This window comes from Sinohyriopsis cumingii, chromosome 2 (assembly GCF_028554795.1).
Source record: "Sinohyriopsis cumingii isolate HCF-2022 chromosome 2, ASM2855479v2, whole genome shotgun sequence".
NCBI classification, from domain to species: domain Eukaryota; kingdom Metazoa; phylum Mollusca; class Bivalvia; order Unionida; family Unionidae; genus Sinohyriopsis; species Sinohyriopsis cumingii.
The window spans coordinates 6,395,326-6,416,076 of record NC_142962.1 but is presented as its reverse complement, the minus strand read 5'-3'; the positions used below and the strand labels follow the sequence as shown (position 1 = coordinate 6,416,076).

Sequence of the window (20,751 nt, the reverse complement as noted above, 5' to 3'; positions counted from 1 at the left end):
ATAAAAGGAGAGACAGATGTAGATAACTAAACAGATCAAAGGAGAGATAGATGTAAATAGCTAAACAAATCAAAGGAAAGAGATGCAGATAGCTCAAAAGATCAAAGGAGAGATAGAAGTAGATGGCTAAACAGATCAAGGAAAGAAATGTAGATAACTGAACATATCAAAGGAAAGACATGTAGATAGCTAAACAGATCAAAGGAGAGATTGATGTAGATAACTAAACTGATGAAAGGAGAGACAGATGTAGATAGCTAAACAGATTGATATAGAGACCGATAAAGAGAAACAAGCAATACAAGGAAGATAATCAATTACTACTCCATTTTTACCCTGTAGCAATTGACAATCATGCATATATTAAATGCAAATACTCCATAAAGAAATTTCAGCCAATAATCTGATATGATTTCTCCTTTTACTTATGTTTACCTCATGGATTTATTATTAATTTAACTCCCTAAATGTGCTTAAAAAATGTACTATCTATACCCACTTCGAAGTCAACATGTATTTTTACTGTGTTATGCCTCTGTGGTCTTAAAATAAGTAACAGAAAAGAGAGAAAACCAACAAGTTTTGAAAATTTAAAGAGAACTTATAATACTGTGAACTAAATCCCAAAACAGTTCTAAAAGTTCTATCACAGGTCCAAATGTATAGAGTTCCAAAGGAATTCCAGTGTTAATTCAAATTCCCAAACTGATGTGCTTGTAGTCTTGAATGTACTAAATGTGCAATTTGCCCTTGAATGTGGTGATTTAATATTTAATATTTTACTGTCTTGATGTAACACAATAATATAATTCAAAAGATCCTTGAATTCACAATAATTCCAAAATAAAGATTTCGCTTAAAAGTATTAATGAGCACATTGTAATTCCAGTAAATTAAAAACTGAAAACAACAATAAGACTGATATAAAAAAAAAACTAATGCACAATAATAGAGTTAAAATGAATGTCAATTTCCTTTCTAAAACATTCAAAAGCTGTCAAGTTAAGGTATTTCCAAGTGGAAAACTAATGTTATTGACCCAGATTCAAATAAATATATTTACCTTCAGTAATAATGACCTGAATATTTATTCTAAAATCATAGAAAATTTTAGCTTTGTAATATGTTTACAAAATAAATGTCACCAGTCAGGTTGACTATTAACCTGATTTTGGACTAATGCCATTTGCAATATATATATATATATATATATATATATATATATATATATATATATATATATATATATATATATATATATATATATATAATAATGGAGAAAAGCCAATAAACAATACCAATTAAATATAATTAACAACTGAAAATTCAATTTATGCAGAGTAGGTGTCATCTTACAAGCACAACATACAAAAAAAGCTGGTAAATCTAAGGGTAATGTTAAAAACTCCATATATATGTAGTACACAGAAATACAAGCTAATTCAAATATTTTTACATGCTCATGCCACTATTCCCACTCAGAAATGTGTATATAGTATGCACTATGCTTATCCATTTCATGATGGTATTCACTGATCAATAACTGTATATACAGTTATTCAGATTTTAATAATTAATAATTAGAAAATATATGGGGTAAATTAAATACTAACCACCACAATGTGAAGTTCGGTCAATGTAGTTTACTGTGGGTGTTTACTAGCAAGTATACTGCTTCCATTTTGGTACAAGTCCTAACAACCTGCATTTGTATTAATATTTACATTTTGCTTTATAATTACTACGTTTGACACAGTACTAGTTTTGAAAGAATATAGTATTTTCCTTTTCCATAAGTAAGATTTAACTTATTTAACTCCCAAGCGATATTTGCCACGTTTTCTGCCAATGCATGTGACCACATAACCCTTGACTTGTAAATGTAGCCTTCTCTTTCTTTTCAAGCTGACCTTCTTTTCAGCAAGCCGCAAATTTAATACATGTACTTGTTCAGTGCCAAGTAGAGTTCTACACCTTCCTGCAAATGTCTGAACTTAATCACTTAACTTGTAAAGACAGCACCCCATGTCTTCCCATGTGACAACCCTTTGATCAAGTTGTGAGTTTGCTCAGTGCCAAGTAACACAGGGTGGTTATTTGAACTCCCTATGATCTTGCTGCACTGCTGTCATGGGTTCATTTGCATCCTTTAAAAGATTTTGAAGACGGTATGATCGCGGTGTCACTTACAGAGCCCAAACTCAGTTTCTACATAAGCACCCACAAAAACAGTGAAGACAAGGAAAGGGAATCAGATGATATTTATGACTGACTATATGACAATGGAGGATTTCAAAATTTGATCAGACAAAGAAAATGAGCTCTTGGACTTTGTACCGGATGACATCAGACAGCTATATTTATAGGATACTTTGATTATGTGGACTTAACATTCATCGTTATTTTTAAGATTTATGGAATTCAAATATTATGGGATATTGTGAACTGAATCATTCTGAAATGTTTTTATACCAGTATGTGACCTATTAACTAAATTCATGGACTTATCATATAAATAGATATTTGGATTTTGATGGATTTAATTGCAGCAAATTGTAAGTTTTCAATTTATTTTACATATTCCCCTCAATAAATAATATAATCATATCTTACTTATATCCATTTTGTCTTGTTTATTTGTCCAAAGTGCAACTCTTACTCTCTGACAAGAAGTCACCTCTTCAGACAACTCTGACTTGCAAAATACAGCCCAACTTATAGAAAGATCAAAGAGAAATTGACTCTTCAAAGCCCTAAAAAGAAGAGGGGACTCTTCAAAGCCCTAAAAAGAAGAGGGGACTCTTCAAAGCCCTAAAAAGAAGAGGGGACTCTTAAAAGCCGAAAAAGGAGAGGGCCAACTTATACTCAAGTTGACTCATAAGCAATTTTATATGGTTAAGTTTTTAAATTATACTTTGTATCTGAAAAACATAAAAAATAAAACAATTATACTTAAAATACCAACTTCATTTTGGGTTCATTCCATTAATTTAGCCAATTCCTCAAATGATTTCTCCAGTGATACTATCAATGTTTGTTTTGCACAATTCTGTATGTGAAGTACTGATTACTGCTTCATTGGAAGGAAAAAAAACTGAAATGCTACTTTGTTTCTTTTGTATTCTTACTCTCTGGAACAAAAACTGTAATGAATACAATTTTCTCTTTATAGTTTGCTACTTGATGCACGTGATTCATGTTGTAATAAATGCGTTTATCTCTTTCTAGTTTGCTTATTTATGTGATTGATATTGTAACAAATGCGCTTTTCTCTTTCTAGTTTGCTTGTTTATGTATGCGATTGATATTGTAACGAATGCGCTTTTCTCTTTCTAGTTTGCTTGTTTATGTATGCGATTGATATTGTAACGAATGCGCTTTTCTCTTTCTAGTTTGCTTGTTTATGTATGCGATTGATATTGTAACGAATGCGCTTTTCTCTTTCTAGTTTGCTTGTTTATGTATGTGATTGATATTGTAACGAATGCGCTTTTCTCTTTATAGTTTGCTTGTTTATGTATGTGATTGATACTGTAACGAATGCGCTTTTCTCTTTATGGTTTGCTTGTTTATGTATGTGATTGATATTGTAACAAATGCGCTTTTCTCTTTATAGTTTGCTTATTTATGTATGTGATTGATATTGTAACGAATGCGCTTTTCTCTTTATAGTTTGCTTATTTATGTATGTGATTGATCATACTGCATGTGATTGATCATACTGCATGTGATTGATCATACTGCATGTGATTGATCATACCGCATGTGATTGATCATACCGCATGTGATTGATCATATTGCATGTGATTTATCATACTGCATGTGATTGATCATACCGCATGTGATTGATCATACTGCATGTGATTGATCATACTGCATGTGATTTATCATACTGCATGTGACTGATCATACCACATGTGATTGATCATACTGCATGTGATTGATCATACTGCATGTGATTTATCATATTGCATGTGATTGATCATACTGCATGTGATTGATCATACCGCATGTGATTGATCATACTGCATGTGATTGATCATACTGCATGTGATTGATCATACCGCATGTGACTGATCATACCGCATGTGATTGATCATACTGCATGTGATTTATCATACTGCATGTGATTGATCATACTGCATGTGATTTATCATATTGCATGTGATTGATCATACTGCATGTGATTGATCATACTGCATGTGATTTATCATATTGCATGTGGTTGATCATAACCTGCTTCATATCTTACTGAAGATAAATTAATCATGATACATATCGTGATACAACTTGGCGGTCAAACATAATACGCCTGCCAGTTGTCTTGTTAAGGGTCATGGTGACCCTGATCATAACCTAAAATTATTTAGGCTTCTTCCCCTTGTGAAGGGGCAAACTAGTTGTCAAGCTTGGTGATGGTATATCACGTTATTATCCTAAAACTTACTTCCCTCTGTCAAATTGCAGTGACCTTGATCTTTGACCTTTAAATGAAAAATTATTAAATTTCTTTGCAATCATCAAGAGCATTATATCAGTTTGTTGTACATATGTTTAGTAGAACTGAAATTATTGTGCACCAACCAGATTAATGTCTGTGATAACTGACTTTGATTTTTGGACCTCAAAATTAATGGGCTACCTTAAAGTACAACCCATCTTTAAAGTTTCGTACAGTCAGGTCCAGCATACCTCTAGTTATTGCATGAAAATATTTTTACTACCATTCTGGCTCTGGGTCTTAAACTATATAACAGAAAGAAGTGAAACCGACAGTTTACAACAAGCAATTTAGTTCTCTACAATACAAAGTGAAAATTCAAGAGACACTTAACAGTTTTTGTAAATTAAATCCCAAATAATCTTAAATGTCCTAACACAAGTCCCAAAAAAAAGAATTTTCCAAATTAATTCCAATAGTTTTGAATGTCCTAATGTTACACAATGATGAAATCCTGAATGTCTTTGAATGAGTGCACAATAATCCCAAAGTAGTGTATATAAATCCTCAAGTGAATGAACACTTTGTAATTTCAATGAACAATTTTAAATAAATAATTCTTATCAAATTATATCTTAGTGCAACTGTAAATTTTGATCATGATTCCCACAGACTTATACAAAACAAGAATGAATTATTTATTTATCAGAATCCCTATTTATACAGATTTTTCACTTGAAATACAACATAACAGAATATAAAGAATTCCAATAGAAAAAACTAGTCTAACTGTAAATAAGACAGATGTTGAACTCAAATACTATCTAAACATACCATTAACAAATGACCATTATCTTGAAGTATAATCTACAATCATAGACAAAAGTTAAGCAGACAATACAGACATGCATAACACTATCGTCAGTTACAGTGATCTTAATTGTTGACCTAAATTAGGCCTGAAAATCAACAGTGTTCATTGTCTAGTGTAAGACAATCCATATGCAAAGTTTGGTGCAATATGTTAAGTAGAACTCATATTGTTGAACAAAAGCCATTTTGTAAGCCATTAGTCATATTAAACAAAAGCCATTTTGTAAGCCATTAGTCATATTAAACAAAAGCCATTTTGTAAGCCGTTAGTCATATTAAACAAAAGCCATTTTGTAAGCCATTAGTCATATTAAACTTGACCTCTGGCTTTATGCCACCCAAATCAGCTGGATTCTTTGTTTTCTAACTGCAGTGCTCAAAGAAACAATTTTTCAGACAAAGGTCCAGGGCTGATGACTTTAACAAAATCACAAGCCCAGATTCCAATTTCATCAGGTCAAAAGAACCCTATTTTTTAAACTATTATTTATCACACAACATTGTAATTGCTTTATTTTAAATATGAAAATACATAAACAAAATTGCATTGAATTAACTTATGTGTTTATTTCACGTAAAGCAAATGTCTTTCACCAAGTCTTGATGTCAACCATCATCCAACTGCTCAGTCAATGTCCTCCTTACTCAATGGATCAACAATGCTGATGTCCATTAGCATCCAAGGCTTGTCTTGCTTTATACAGTTTTTTCTTATACTTTTAATGTTGTTCATTGGTGCCACTTCATAAAACATTATGGTATTTTTGTTCCATCATTGGTAGAATCACATGTATGTTAAAGCCAAGTGAGCACTAATAACAGGTAACACAGGCAATCTGTTACCCATTCATAGATCACAAGCTTCGCTTTGTACCCAAAGTTTACAGCTTTTGATATAAGCATGGTAAGTAGATAATCTTTAAATGGGTAAGGGGTAAACATGTCGGTAAATATTAAAAATTTACTAATCATTCAAAACTTTAAAAATAACATTTTGTCTTTTGTCAGCACAATCAAAGTTTTTTCAGGTGAATTAGATTTTTTTTACATGTCTGATGGGTACTTCACTTAGGGTCCCAATCTGAAATTAGAGGGACTATGGGGATTGAGCTATCAGATTATTTGAGCACTGACAGGGTAACCCACCTGCAAAGAATGGTGAAATTAGGTGAAGCTTACCAAACCATCAATGACAAGCTGGCCAGCCTGACAAACATGACCAAAATATTTCATATGTTCTTCCATAAGGCAGATATAGAGGAAAATAAATTCCTGTGACTTACAGTCTCTTTATCTTTCATTAACCTTTCCTCTACTTCTTTGGACAGCTCTGACAGCCAGAAGTACACCTAGAAAAAAATTCAATTTTGACAGATAACCACAAAGCAACAAGAAGATACTGTGCCAGTGCATTTTTAGTCATTCCCCACCTGTCCTTTAAATACAAGTCCTATGAAGGAACATATGCTCTACTACCCTTTAAGAATTTCCAGGAATTCAAGATAAGACCATTTCTTCTTTTTAACTGTTGAGAGCTGAAACCACCTCCAATATGTTTGAGTAATAAGATTTTCATTAACCACTGTGGTGGCCATACTGGTGGTAAGATTGACACTTTTTTTAAAGGACAAACTAGACATCATTTGATGTTTGGTGAAAACTCCAAGCCAATATCACCATCCATTCAGGACAATTTGAGACAACAAGGTTTTCAGTATGTTTATTGTGGCAGCTATCCTGGATGCCTGCAAGCACATTTAGGACGAACTAACAAAAGTAGTCTGCCAATGAAAAATCTGGGTTAATATGACCGTCAGTTCATCAATTCTTCTGGAGTAGTAATAACAAGATGATTTTCATGCTGGTGGACAAACTGGCATCATTTATATTTAGGATTTACTAGAAACCATATCAAGTCAAATGGCAAAAACCCAATGCTGATATGACATTTCATTTAGAATCATAGACAAGAAATTTTTCCAGATGGCTGCCACATTTGAGGTCAGAGCAACACCAATTTTGTTTAAGACCAACCAGACATCATATTAAGCCTTCTGGAGGAAACCCTATGTCAATATGGTTTTCTGTTTAGGAGTAGTGATAATATTTTTAAGAAGGAGGCTATGGTGGCAGCAGTGGATATCAGATTGGTATTATTTTGATTTGGACTCAACTAGACATCACAAGAATTTCTGGAGAAAACATTCCATCACGAAGAAGTAGCATTAAGATACATCTTGATATCATTACTCCACCTCAACAGAAAGCCATATACACACAAGGTTTTCTCCACAAGACTTCATATGATATCACGGAAACCTCACGTTCATGTGACCATCCATTCAGGAGGAAGTGATAAGATTTTCAAGATGGCTGCTGTGTTGGCTGTATTGGATGTCCTGGCAGCAATATTTTCATTTCAAACCAACTAGACCATGGGATGAATGTGTATGTACAGTTTCATGTCAATCCTCCAAGAAGTTTAAGATAAACAGAAATAACAAATTTGTGCGACCAAACATATGGATGATGGATATCAGATGATGAACAATGGACAACATGCTATAATATAAAATCTTCAGGTCTATGACCAGTAGAGAGCTAAAAACTAAACTCCCACATATCTGAGTTCTGACCTCTTACCACATTAGTGCAGTTATCATACTGTCTGCATAAACTGCTTACAAAATCAATATCAAACAAAAGTACTGATGGGAATCAAATACAATTACATGATCCTTTACCAGTTTCTGTTTGACCAATTAATATGTTGTCATTATGTCTTGCCAAAATGAAAGCTATTTTTCAGATAGCCTGAGATTCAATGCATGGAGACTGGCAGAGTACTCAATTTTGACCAAAATTCATCACAGAAATCATAATTAATGTTTCATTTCACCGAAAGTGACCAATGCATGACCCAACAGCATGCACTTAAAATGTATTCCTAATTGTATCAACCAGTATTTAGTATATGATTTCATAACAACTATGAAGCTTTGGTTTTCTTTCCAGAAGTTTTGATCTCAATGAAATATGCTGTAAATAAATATATTTTGATAGAACAGTTATTTTTGTGACTGGAGCAGAAGGTTTTAATGATGGGAATGGGTTACACTATATGCCCCACCAAAGGGTTGCATACATTTATGTCATTTATTTTAAATGGATCACAAATGCATGTGAAAACAGTGTAACTGTCACACTTCTGGTCTGGTGCACTCTGCCTGTCACTCATTATGTCCTACCATGACAATGGTAGAGATTGCAGAGATTCCAAGCAAACAAATCTGCTAATCAGGAAATCAAGTGTCAATTTTTAAACATCTAGGCAGTCCATTCAGCGTGGAAAATTAACCAACATCTTTACAATCATAGTTTTACTGCTGGGGTCTCAAACACATGGCCCGTGGGCTGCATGTGGCCTGCCAATCCGTATCCTGTGGCCTGCCAAATTATTGGCATCACAAGGTGTCATGAAAGATAACAAATTTGGTGTAGCCTGCAGGCCACTGAAAATGCCCTCATGCGACCCTAAGGGTGGTTTGAGTTTGAGACACCCATTTTACTGCATTCTATGAGCCTCTACATACCTATACACTGTAACAATATCAGTCCAACAAGAATAAATGGTGTATCCATTCATCCAATTCCAGAATCTTGAATTACTTCAACACTTTCATCCTAGACAAGAACCACCTATATGTGTTTTTTCATTAATGCATCTTTCATCATAATTTCTGCCAGTAATCTGTATTTATTTATAACCTCACTGACTGCTTCTCAGTACTTTTCTCCCTACCTATATCCACACAAAAAGCTAAAAATTTATAGCATAAAGTCATAATTTTGCCAATGTAATTACATAATAATTCCTTGAAATCCATAATGGTTGGCATCTCTAATAGTGTTACCCTTGCCTGTCTGTAAATCACATTTTGAGTTTAGGTTATTTCAGGCACTTTGGTGGGGTATTTGTGTCCCATGAACATATTTCTAGTGCTTAAAGCTTCTGGCATCCAAGTTCCAGATATATCATATAGTTTTATTGAAGTTGAACATTTCATGTTACCCTGGAGACCGTTTTGCATTTCTAAAAATGTCTTTATTCATGAATGGTATAATTATCTTGAAATCTAAAAAATATGATCTAGTTGCAATTCACATTTCTTAGTTCGTCTTATTATTAAATTTTGTTTGTCTTTGATTGTGTCAGATCCCTGAGCGCCATATTCTACCAGCATTTGAGACCCATACGATATGAGCAAAATGCATAAAAGTGAAACTCTGAGTACAAACATGCCAGTTTAGGGTGAGCTGGTAGTCACAAGGGAATTGGAAATGGGTCTTGATATTTTTGGCAAAGAAGAATGCCTGTTTGATACTGTCTTAACTTCAAGGGGGGATAACCTCATTCATAGTGTGGATGACTTTCTGTCCAAACAATTGGCCCCATTACATATTTTGGTGTGATGACCTTCTCAAGCCTGTCTAATATATGTCTTGATATAATCTGATCTATACCAAATTCTTTGCTGTCAAATCTTTAGTTTTGGAGGTGTGTATTATTTTCACATTGTGATATCCTTTGCTGAACACAGACACACACGTGCATGCATGCACGCATGGATACACACACACATGAACACACACTCTATATTTTATATAACCAAATAAGATGGAGTGGTTAGTAACAACCAAAATGAACTTCAAAGTTAACAGACTGTTGTCCAGTGGGTCAATTCATTTTCAAAGGTTAACATAAAAAACACTGTATTTTCATTAATTATCTCCATACTAATAAGAAAAAGATACCTTTTCTTTTGTATCAAGGCACTCTTTTCCCCTGAAAGTCTTACTGCATCCAATAGATTTGGGAAGCTGTCTAGCTGATACTGGGTCATGTTCAAACCCTCGGCACACTTCATACAGCCAAGAGCTGTTAAAAAATAAATCAACTAACACAATTCCAAGTAAGCTTATTTCAAACTGTCCATTGGACTTGGAGAGCAAAAAGGAAGACAACTTTTCTACAACTACAATAATTGTTTTTGTAGAAGTATTAACCCCATCATAAATCATGCTATATTTCCATCATACAATTTTTTTTATCAAGTAAATTTTGGATATTTTTCACTAATTAATGATCAACTATATATTTAACAACAACGAAAATAAACTGTATAATAAAATTTGTCAAAGTGTAATATTTATTTTCCTTACAATACCATTCAATATCTTTCAAACAACGAAGATTACTATAACCACCCACCAATTTCTACTGAAGTTTACTTTAAATAGAATAAACATTTTCTACTGCTTTAAGATTTAGGCAGACAGATTAAAATGTTCTTGGTTCTAAAAGGACAAACATATTCTATAATTAGTTTTATACAATCAGAATAACCTTTGCATTGTATTATTATTGATTTTGTGCAAAAGAACCAATGTAAATGAATGTATGAATTTCTATTTCTTTACAGTAAATTTACTTTCAAAATGACAACAAAAAGTGCAACTTGGCTTTTCTTCTATTTTGCTTATAGAAAAATAATAAAAAACAAAAAAAAATAATTTGGAAGAAAAATGTTCTTTAATAATGCTTACCAAATCATAATAAGGTAGAACATCTACTACCTTGTAAACCCAGCCCTTTTAGGCTAAAAGATACACCAACCACATGTTTGGCTTATTTTAGCAATAAAGATCCTAAAAAATCATCTCCTAGCTGAAGAAAGACAAGACTGGTCTCCCCATTGATAAAACCACTGGTGACAAATCAAATCAAAATTCAATTACTACTGGTGCTGAAGTGGCAGGGATGTAACTGCAGGGAGTGCATACAAGGTTCTGCCCCTGCTACAATTGTCTAAGTATTATCAAAGAAACGTTCTACTCCAAACTTTTTTCTCCAAATACATTAACCATTCATAATACATTAGGAGAATACTGGTAGATAAGAGGTGGAGGAAATTACATTACCTTGCCCCGAAGAGGGTCCTAGCTCCTGTCTCCTAACACATACAACAGTTTTGATAGCTGTCTTGAGAAAACATTTTCACTCCTGCAAATCCAGCTGTACAAAGCAGCAGAGTGACTTGGTAAAGTAGTCTGTTTTGCTGCTGATTTAGATCACACCAAATCTAATTTAAGCTCTCTGGGATGACAGATCTCTAATGTAATGACAGAATATGTTGTATCTGACCTCTGTCCCACACTCTGAATGTTGTTGGTCAAGGAGTAGCTGCACTTGAATGCTATTCTGGTGGATACTGCCATAATGTCACAAGTCGCTATGCATACAAAATTATTTCAGACATGATTTTGGTCTTCCATAAAAAAAGGTGAACAAACTTCAAGGTGGGTTTGGTGGTCCTCCCCTAATGGGGTGTCAAGGGGCAGTGCCCCCAGTCTGGGGACCCAGCCAAAAATGGATTTTACACTCATAAAAACTTAAATCTTAACACAAACCAAAATAATGATTTGAAAAGCTAATCAACTTACCAAAAATGTTCAACTTGACTTCAATAATTTCACAATATTTATAGTCACAGGAATTTGTTCTCCAATACTATTGATGCTGACGTTATTTCATGTGCATGTCAGTGTTCACGTGGTAATTAAGTCACAATAATTTCTCAATTACTGCAACAAATATATTATACTTCTCTTTTTTCATAACAAATCTGTAAAATATTCACCCAAGTACATCAACTATATACAAATAATCCCATACATTTACTTGTCTTTTTCTCCAAAGTACACAACCTGTTGATATGCCAGTCAAGCTCTTTTTGCAGCTTTGGCAAAGATTTCTTTTGCCTTCCTTTTTGTCATCACTGACTTTTTTGGATCAATATGCAATCGTTTCTTTTCCTTCTCAATGAGAGCCTTTTTCCTTTCAAGCTGGTGCTTGTATTGGCAACACACAGTGCGCATATTCTGACAGAGGGCTACATCCGTTCGCTCATGCAAGAAATCTTTCTTCTTATAGTAATTAACTGCACTTTTTCCAGATGCCTTCTGTGATTCAATTTTTCCATATGCAGCTTCTCTTATAGGTGCTGTTCCAAACTCTTCCAACCGCGATTTCTGTAATTCAAATCTTTCTTGCAGAAGTCACAAAATGCCAGTCCTCTAGCATTCAGTTTTCATATAAACTGACCAACTAAATATGTCAACTTTTCACTCCAGCCATTCCCATTTCCATACGTACTTTAAACCTTTATCTAAACATTTTGTGTCATGCACTCTCAACAACTCGAGATGCCATGTTTTACAAGCATGCTTCTTCTTTCCACTGCCATCAGTTTCCATTACACAAAGATTCACTGGATGAATATAAACCTTTGACCAATCAGAATAGTCTTTACATGAGTCGTGTGCTAACTAATATATGGAACAAATAATTTACAAGGATCGATGCAGAATTGGACCGGACAGACCATTTAAAAAAAAACAAATTGGAGAAGATATAAAAAATAGACTATATCAAGAAAAATCTGATTCAAGTCAGGAGAAAAGCGGAATTGCACTTTAAAATGGAGAAAAATCATGTCTGATTATTTGGTTTTCAATTAGTTCTCTGTATGTTGAATGTTATAACAGAACCTGGAAAAACGTTTTTGAAATGAAATATTGAACCACTCTTCTTCCAGTGACAAGAACAAGCATATCTTCCTCTTATGATTGGCTCAGTACACTTGAAGTACCTGCAGATGCACTTGGGAAGAAGACACTGGTTGGACTGATATCTCATCAGCAAGAATCTGATCTTAGCTATGAAACCAGGACTATCATGCATGAATTTCACTAATTCTGCCAGCTGAGGCTAAAGTGACAATGAATCAGGTCTTATAAGAAAGGGGGCTCATAGCATTAGATCAACAGTTCCTTGTTTAACCACATTAGTGGGTTCCATGTAGGACAAAGGACGAAGGCCTTCATTCAAGGACAGGTCAAATCGGGCTATAAGATTGGAGAGGTCTTTCTTACGGGCTATGTCTTCCCTTTCTTGATGGTAAAATGAGTCTTAGATTGTGGAATGGCCTTGCTGGAGATTGGAGTTAACATATCCCAAAGAAACCATAGAAGCAAGTTAGTTATTTATGGTATTGGGACTTTCAAGGATGAGCTGACAGAAAAATCTTGAATTCCTCTCTAAGGCTTTTAAAATATTGGGTCTCCTTACCCAAATATTTGTGCACCCCTTGTTTGCAGAAATGTTTTCTCTTAGGGTTTGTTTGATATGAGCCATGTGTGGGACGGAAAACTTGCATGCATAGTTGTTTCAATAAGTGGAGAAAAGGCAGGATTTTCCTGAAAGTATCTGTCAATAGATTCAGGAGGCCAATGATCCATGATTCTTCCCATGTGATGGGAGCAATCAGGATTAGTGTGCACTCAGATTTCCTCACTTTCTGCGAGATCAGGTGAATCAGATGGATTCGAAGAAAGGCATGAAGCACAGAAACCATTTCAATCTGATGAAAGGGCACTGACTGCCCCAGCTTTTGGATCTGATGAGATGAAGATTGGTAACTTTGCACTCCATCTCGACACAAAAAGGTTCACAAGGTGTGACAAATTGACATACAGATGGATGGACAGGGTAACACAAAATCTAAACAAGGTGTGACAAATTGACATACAGATGGATGGACAGGGTAACACAAAATCTAAACAAGGTGTGACAAATTGACATACAGATGGATGGACAGGGTAACACAAAACTTAAACAAGGTGTGACAAATTGACATACAGATGGATGGACAGGGTAACACAAAATCTAAACAAGGTGTGACAAATTGACATACAGATGGATAGGCAGTTAAGATGGTAAGAATTAGCTTATTATACCATGATGCAGACAGCTTAAGTGCAAACAATTCATTTTCAATGGAGAAAGTGCAATATTCAGGAGGAAAACAGATCATATTTCTTGCAATGATAATAAAATGCCAAAGGAAACTAGCGAAACGGCAAAAAATGAACAGTACCAACACATCCTCTTGTCAGAGTGTGCTTACCATATATGATCGTATGTAGCAGCTGGTGTTTAGTATCAATTCCGTCAACCAAGGGGAGACAACTTTAATCTGTCTTCCGTCTGGACAAACAGGTAACTACATTTCTTTTGGATAAAATAAGCAAACAATGTTGTTAATGTCCTTTATGGCCTGATAATGCTGGATTTGTTAGGTAGTGGATGTTTTCTAACATATACTCTGGTAATTTACATGAATAAGGAATGATGATACAAACCCAGTTTTATCTCCATAATGTTGCTGCAATTCCTTTTCTGAGAACTTGCATAAATCACCCATAAACTCCACTCCTAGCTTTTCTGTTAAAGACTGTCCAAGCTTTCCACCAAGGTTTCGCCTGCATAAAAAAATACTCTATTAAAATACTTGCTCACAGCTATAGTTGCCAATAAATACTTGTGATTCACTTTTAAGGCTTATTAAAATGAGTTTAAAAACTGATATAAATATTTAAAATTATTGCCTTACCACAAAAATTCACCCAAAATCCAGTTCAACTTGATCAGTTAATGGACTAAAAATAGTATTGATTATATTCCATGATATGATGTACTTAAATGCAGACTTTCTTTCCTCTGATTGTGCACACAGACTGTGCTTAGCAACTGTTTTTCTTTCATTATTGACTCTACCATACATTTTTTACAGCTATATTTTTAAGTCAAGCACACACTGTCTGGTAGTGACATTTGGACAGTGGCAGCATGTGTCATACTGACTGTTTTGGCAATTCGATTACATCATGCTATATGCAAGTAATGAACAACATACTGGAAATCACCTCTGGACATCTACACATTATTTAATCAGCCCAAGAATATGAGCTACCACATTTTTGTCTCGACTATTTAGCACATTTTTACAAACTAATTTTCATTATGTTTCACTGGGAGAGCCACAAAATCTTGTCATGTCATTATCTCAATTTCAAATTGTAATAGAATGCAGCTTTAACTTTGTAGGTCTCGCATAATTTCATTGTTTTGGTTGAAAAAAGTTCCTTTTATTGATAGTTTATTTTATGAATTTGAATAGAAATGAATAAATAAAAACATAATCAATAAGGACTTCTTGGCTATAGATAAGACTGGCATCCTATTGCATGCATGAATGAGCAAAGAGGCTGAACCTTTCTAATGTAGTTTATAGGATTACTTATGTCATTCACCGTAAGAGGGGTAGCATGGTTAATTTATTTCAATGTTAATTTAAGGACTAACTGATCCATAAAAACTACCTAAAACTGGTATCCCACAAAAAATAATGAACTGCAACATAAACACCATATTGCCGGGACATGATGAGTTCATTTGAGACTGAATCAGTGACTCTTATTTTCTTATCATTGATGCTAAAATCTTGCTTATATGGGGCTCCTAGGAGCATAACAAAGATTCCAGCAAAAATGGATAAAAAACATTATGGTTAACTTTAGAATTACTTAAACAAGTGCATCCAAAGGTGAGTTCCTCAAAAAAAATGTACTTATTGCCAAAGAAGCATACAACAATCAATTTCATTGCCTAAAAGAAATGTCTTTCTGATTTTGATTAGAGTGGACACCAATAAAAAAAAAAACAGGCTATGATCATGCCTAGAATATGTAAAGAAGAGAACCAAAAAAAATGCATTTATTTTCAAAGTAGCATACAAGGAACTGGACTGATATACAAACTTGAAATGGTGTTTTTTTAAAATATAATGTTACTCACTAAAGATTATATTACTAAATATGTACTTAAAAAGTAAATAATGTTTACTAAAATTGTTGTCAACACTATTAGTTAATTAACCTGATGTGTAATGTGCTATACATCCAATTCTCATGAACATCAGCTTTATCCAAGCAAAGCCACTACATGAAGATCATACATATATTAAGAAAATAATTAACAGAAAAATTGCACTAAACAGACCTCTCAGGCAGATATTTGTAAATATATTATTATGACTCTATGGTCTTAAACTAGTTAACTGAAAATAGTGAAAACCAACGAGTTTTGTGAAATCCAACAAATAATTTATTTCCATGAATGAAAACTGAAATTATTTAAAGCACTTATAGTAATCCAAAATGAACCCAAAATTTCTAACACAAGTCCTAATGAATAAAGTTCTGAATATACTTTAGTCGTATTTCAAATAAAATCCAACAATGAAGGTGCTGATGTACCTGTAGTAGCCTACATTCTTAAATGTATTAATGTACTAATAGCCTGAAGTGTAATGATGTGCCAAGTCTTCTGATGAATCACAACAATATAATCCAAGTCCTTACTTTGAATTCAATATAATTCCATGTTACTGTCTGTCCAAGAATATTATAGATGAACACTTTGTATTTCAAGAAAATAATAATTTGAAAAAATAATTCAATTCAAATACAGAACAAAACAAATGATTCTGCTACAAGATCTTACAGCATCAATAAATAATTTTTCCAGTAAACAATATTATTATAAAAAACTAAGACACAAATAACCTGGAAGAGGGTCAAAAGTTCATTTCAAAAACATTCTAAGTTATAATTAGAAGGTCTGTTTCTAAAGTTATACTAAACAACATGATAAACATAATGTCCTTGACTCAGACTAAGATAATGATCCTAATATATAATCTACATTCACAGAGAAATATAAGCTATGCATTAGTTGTTTACAGAATTTAAAAAATCAATGCTTCTGGTCGGGTAGATGAATACGATTTTGGACAAGGTCAGCTACAAGATAAAATTGTACAAATGTACAGAACTCACAGCATATAATGAAAAAAGAAAGCTAACAATGCAAATCAAATTTACATAACAATATTATTTAACTGGAAAAGGTAGGCCCAGTGTCACTCACAGCCACATGTGTGTATGTTTATAATTGTTATTAATTTTGCAAACATTTTGCAGACAAAAAACTAAACCAAGTCATTTTCACATTTAAATGTAAATGTTGCAACTTTTCTGATGGTGACACAAAGTGACCATGGCTAAAATGTGATGGTGACACAAAGTGAACATGGCTAAAATGTGATGGTGATACAAAGTGACCATGGCTAAAATGTGATGGTGCTGTTGAGCTACGATGACCACATATTAAGCAAGTTTTAACAAATGATTAGCATTTTAATATAAATAACTGTCTCACCACCAGGATGAAATATAGTAACACAATGTCAATGAATACAGAAGTGACACAAATAGTCAAACATTACAACAAGAATACCTTTTTGCCAATATTCAAATAGAAAATCAGTACTCATTTGTTTGGCAGCATTTTATACGTGAAATAAACAAGGCAAAATGTAAACATTGCAACAGTGAATTAGTCAACAAGAGAAGTTCTTAAAACCTTCTAAACTGCCTTAAATTCAAACTTCTACATACAAGGTAATCACAGTTAATAAATTCTGAATCAGTAGCTGCATACAACATCACAATTTCTGTTCATGGTCATTCAGGTGCTTTTCAATAAATATGTATTAAAAGGTGTACAGCATGGGATGTCATATCAAAGTCAAGAAAGTCTTCATATATCAAATGATAATATGTATTAAATAGTATACAGCATGGGATGTCATATCAAAGTCAAGAAAGTCTTTATATATCAAATGATAATATGTATTAAATGGTGTACAGCATGGGATGTCATATCAAAGTCAAGAAAGTCTTCATATATCAAATGATAATATGTATTAAATGGTGTACAGCATGGGATGTCATATCAAAGTCAAGAAAGTCTTCATATATCAAATGATAATATGTATTAAATAGTATACAGCATGGGATGTCATATCAAAGTCAAGAAAGTCTTCATATATCAAATGATAATATGTATTAAATAGTATACAGCATGGGATGTCATATCAGAGTCAAGAAAGTCTACATATATCAAATGACACATCCAAAATTTAATTAAATTAGATTGGACAAATGCCAGTGCAATTTCCATTGTGAACAATCATTTCCCAGGTATATTTTGTTAATAGTGCGTCCTATATTGAACTAAAGATACTTGGAGTTACTGCCCTTTTTATCCATATTCTTCGTCATTAAAGGAATTTTTCAGTTATATTAATCTTTAAGATAAACAATAAATTTAACATGCAAATTCCTTTTTTTAAAACCCTAAATACCCCACAAATGTACACAAAATTCATAACCTGTCATTTCCATGTTATTAGATTAGATGACTTTGGTGTTTTGAAAGTAGCTTGTCTTGTCGGAGAAAGTTATCTGAGGAATGCATTTGATAGCTTTATTAGCATCGCATAGCTGCCAACCCGAGTACAAAAATACTGACAGCTTATGACAAAAATACTGATTTTCAGGAACAAATAATGATTTTTAAAACTTAAATGCATACGTAACTATTTAAAGCATCTACATCAATCAGTAAAGTAGGACAGTAACTTCCTTAATTATTTAATGTCAAAGATGCATGTGTTGCACTCTTGCACCTTCTGAATGGGCACTTTGTTCCATACAGGTAACCATTTAAAAGGTGTAAGAGTTAAACACTCTCAGACACAGGCTGTTTATAGAAGCCTTTTCCACACTTTTCCAATGTACCATCTTTCACTGATGATCTGAATTCTGTGTGATTTTCTTACTATTATTTTCATTTTAGCACATGAGTAATCATTTGCAATTTTAATGTCTTAAAAAAGTGTGTGAAATAAATTGCCAGCAACACTAGTAACTGAAAGAGGAAGGTTCATTTCTAATAAAAATTTGTAAACCAAACTTTGATCAAATTACATCAAGGTTCTCTCTGGTATTTATATACAGTATATTGTTATTGTTAATGTTATTGTTGTAGGGTTTAATTACATTTTTCAGCACAAGATTGCCTATACATGGCGGTAAGTATAAATGGTGGAGGAAATACATGGGAAAACCCTGGAACGAACCACTGACCCACAAGAAGCTATTGGCAAGCTCTCACATACCCACATTGGCCAAACCTGAGACTCGAACCCACAGACAGAGTTGAGATGGCAATGATCCATAACAGTGAGAGCTTTAGACCACTCGGCCACTTGGGGACCCTATATATATCGTAAGTTCAGGTTGAGTTGTTGATGATGAAGCAAAATCACATTACACAGTTTGCCAAAAAAAAAAACTTTCTCCTTTACTAAATGATTTCACAAATCAAAACAAGAGGGCATAATTTTCCTTCCAGTTCTGTTTTCTGTTCTTTGCTGGAGAAAATTCTGTATTGTCTGCTTTCCTTTTCAACATGACTAGAAGTTGAATATTACATTGATGAGATACAGTGATTGTGGCAACTGCTTTGCGTCTAGCATGGTAGCCTTGACTTCAAATGAACCAGTCATATTTTAGAACTCTATATTCCTATATACATGTGATACAGTTCTATCAGAATATAACCGAGTGCCATTTCTAAAAAGAAAATTGCAAGGAAATTGTAATGACCCCCCACACACACAGATTTTTAACAAGAAAAACATACACCCATATTCAGGTCCAAAATACGGGACAAATATGGGAAAAACAGGACACTTGGCAATTATGGTATCAATGAATGTTCAAATTCTATCCAAATACTTCCAATACATTTTCAAATAGGAGCATTTGGGATATTATTTTTGTTCTATTTAGCATTTTCCTGTCTCATTAAATGGACGGTCTGCACCATGAACCAATCAATACACAATGTATATTTATTCTCTTAGTTATTTTCAGCAGTAGTAGCAAAAATCAAGTACTAAGATGTACGGATTTCATCTTCTCTGCAACCATTAAAAGTACTGTGCAGAATTAGTAAATAAGCATCCTGGTTGCATGTGCATTGACCCTCTAATGACCACAATAAAGGCTTTAAATTGATGACTGCTGCAAGAAATTATACAAGATTTCAAAACACTGACTTAGGTATAAAAACTTAAAAAGTTTGAAACCTCTTCAATTATTAATCGATTTTGAATATTTAATTCAAGAAGTGTATATGTAAAATATTGCAGTTCTTGGTGAATTAGGAATAAGAGACTCCTTTTTTGTCAAGCCTGCCTTTAATTAGCTAAATAAAAAGGTGTAATGTTGAGGTTAATCTAGGGTATGGATGGACATGGATGCCAAAGAAATCAATATGTTGAGATTCCAACACAGTGGGATCAACAAAAATCTTAAGAAAATGAGAATGAACAGGCCTTAGACCTGATCAGGTAACTAGAAATTATGACCTAATTAAAGATAGAAGTGTGTCCTGCAGGAAGTTAGTTTTCTCAAATCAGGAGAAATGGGCTGTAGCCATGCAGCACTGATTATCAGAAATATAGATGATCTGACAGAAAATGAGTATTAGCATCAACTTATGCTATTGTGCAATAACAGATTGTGAGTCCTTTGCTCTCAGTTCCATTATGCCACTGAAA

The 20,751-nt window shown here is 33.6% G+C and overlaps 1 protein-coding gene across 3 annotated transcripts in view; it reads right to left on the bottom strand.

Annotated features, from left to right (window-relative positions):
• The window catches only part of LOC149804286 (DNA polymerase eta-like), a 49,620-nt gene that overhangs the window by 6,165 nt on the left and 22,704 nt on the right, over window positions 1-20,751 (bottom strand). For all 3 annotated transcript variants that reach the window (XM_089938428.1, XM_089938438.1, XM_089938433.1), the window contains exons 7-9: window positions 14,579-14,698; window positions 10,130-10,253; window positions 6,598-6,663 (exon numbers count right to left, since the gene is read on the bottom strand). In XM_089938428.1, coding sequence (XP_089794554.1) covers window positions 6,598-6,663; window positions 10,130-10,253; window positions 14,579-14,698 — 310 coding nt within the window. The remainder of the gene's footprint in view (window positions 1-6,597; window positions 6,664-10,129; window positions 10,254-14,578; window positions 14,699-20,751) is intronic.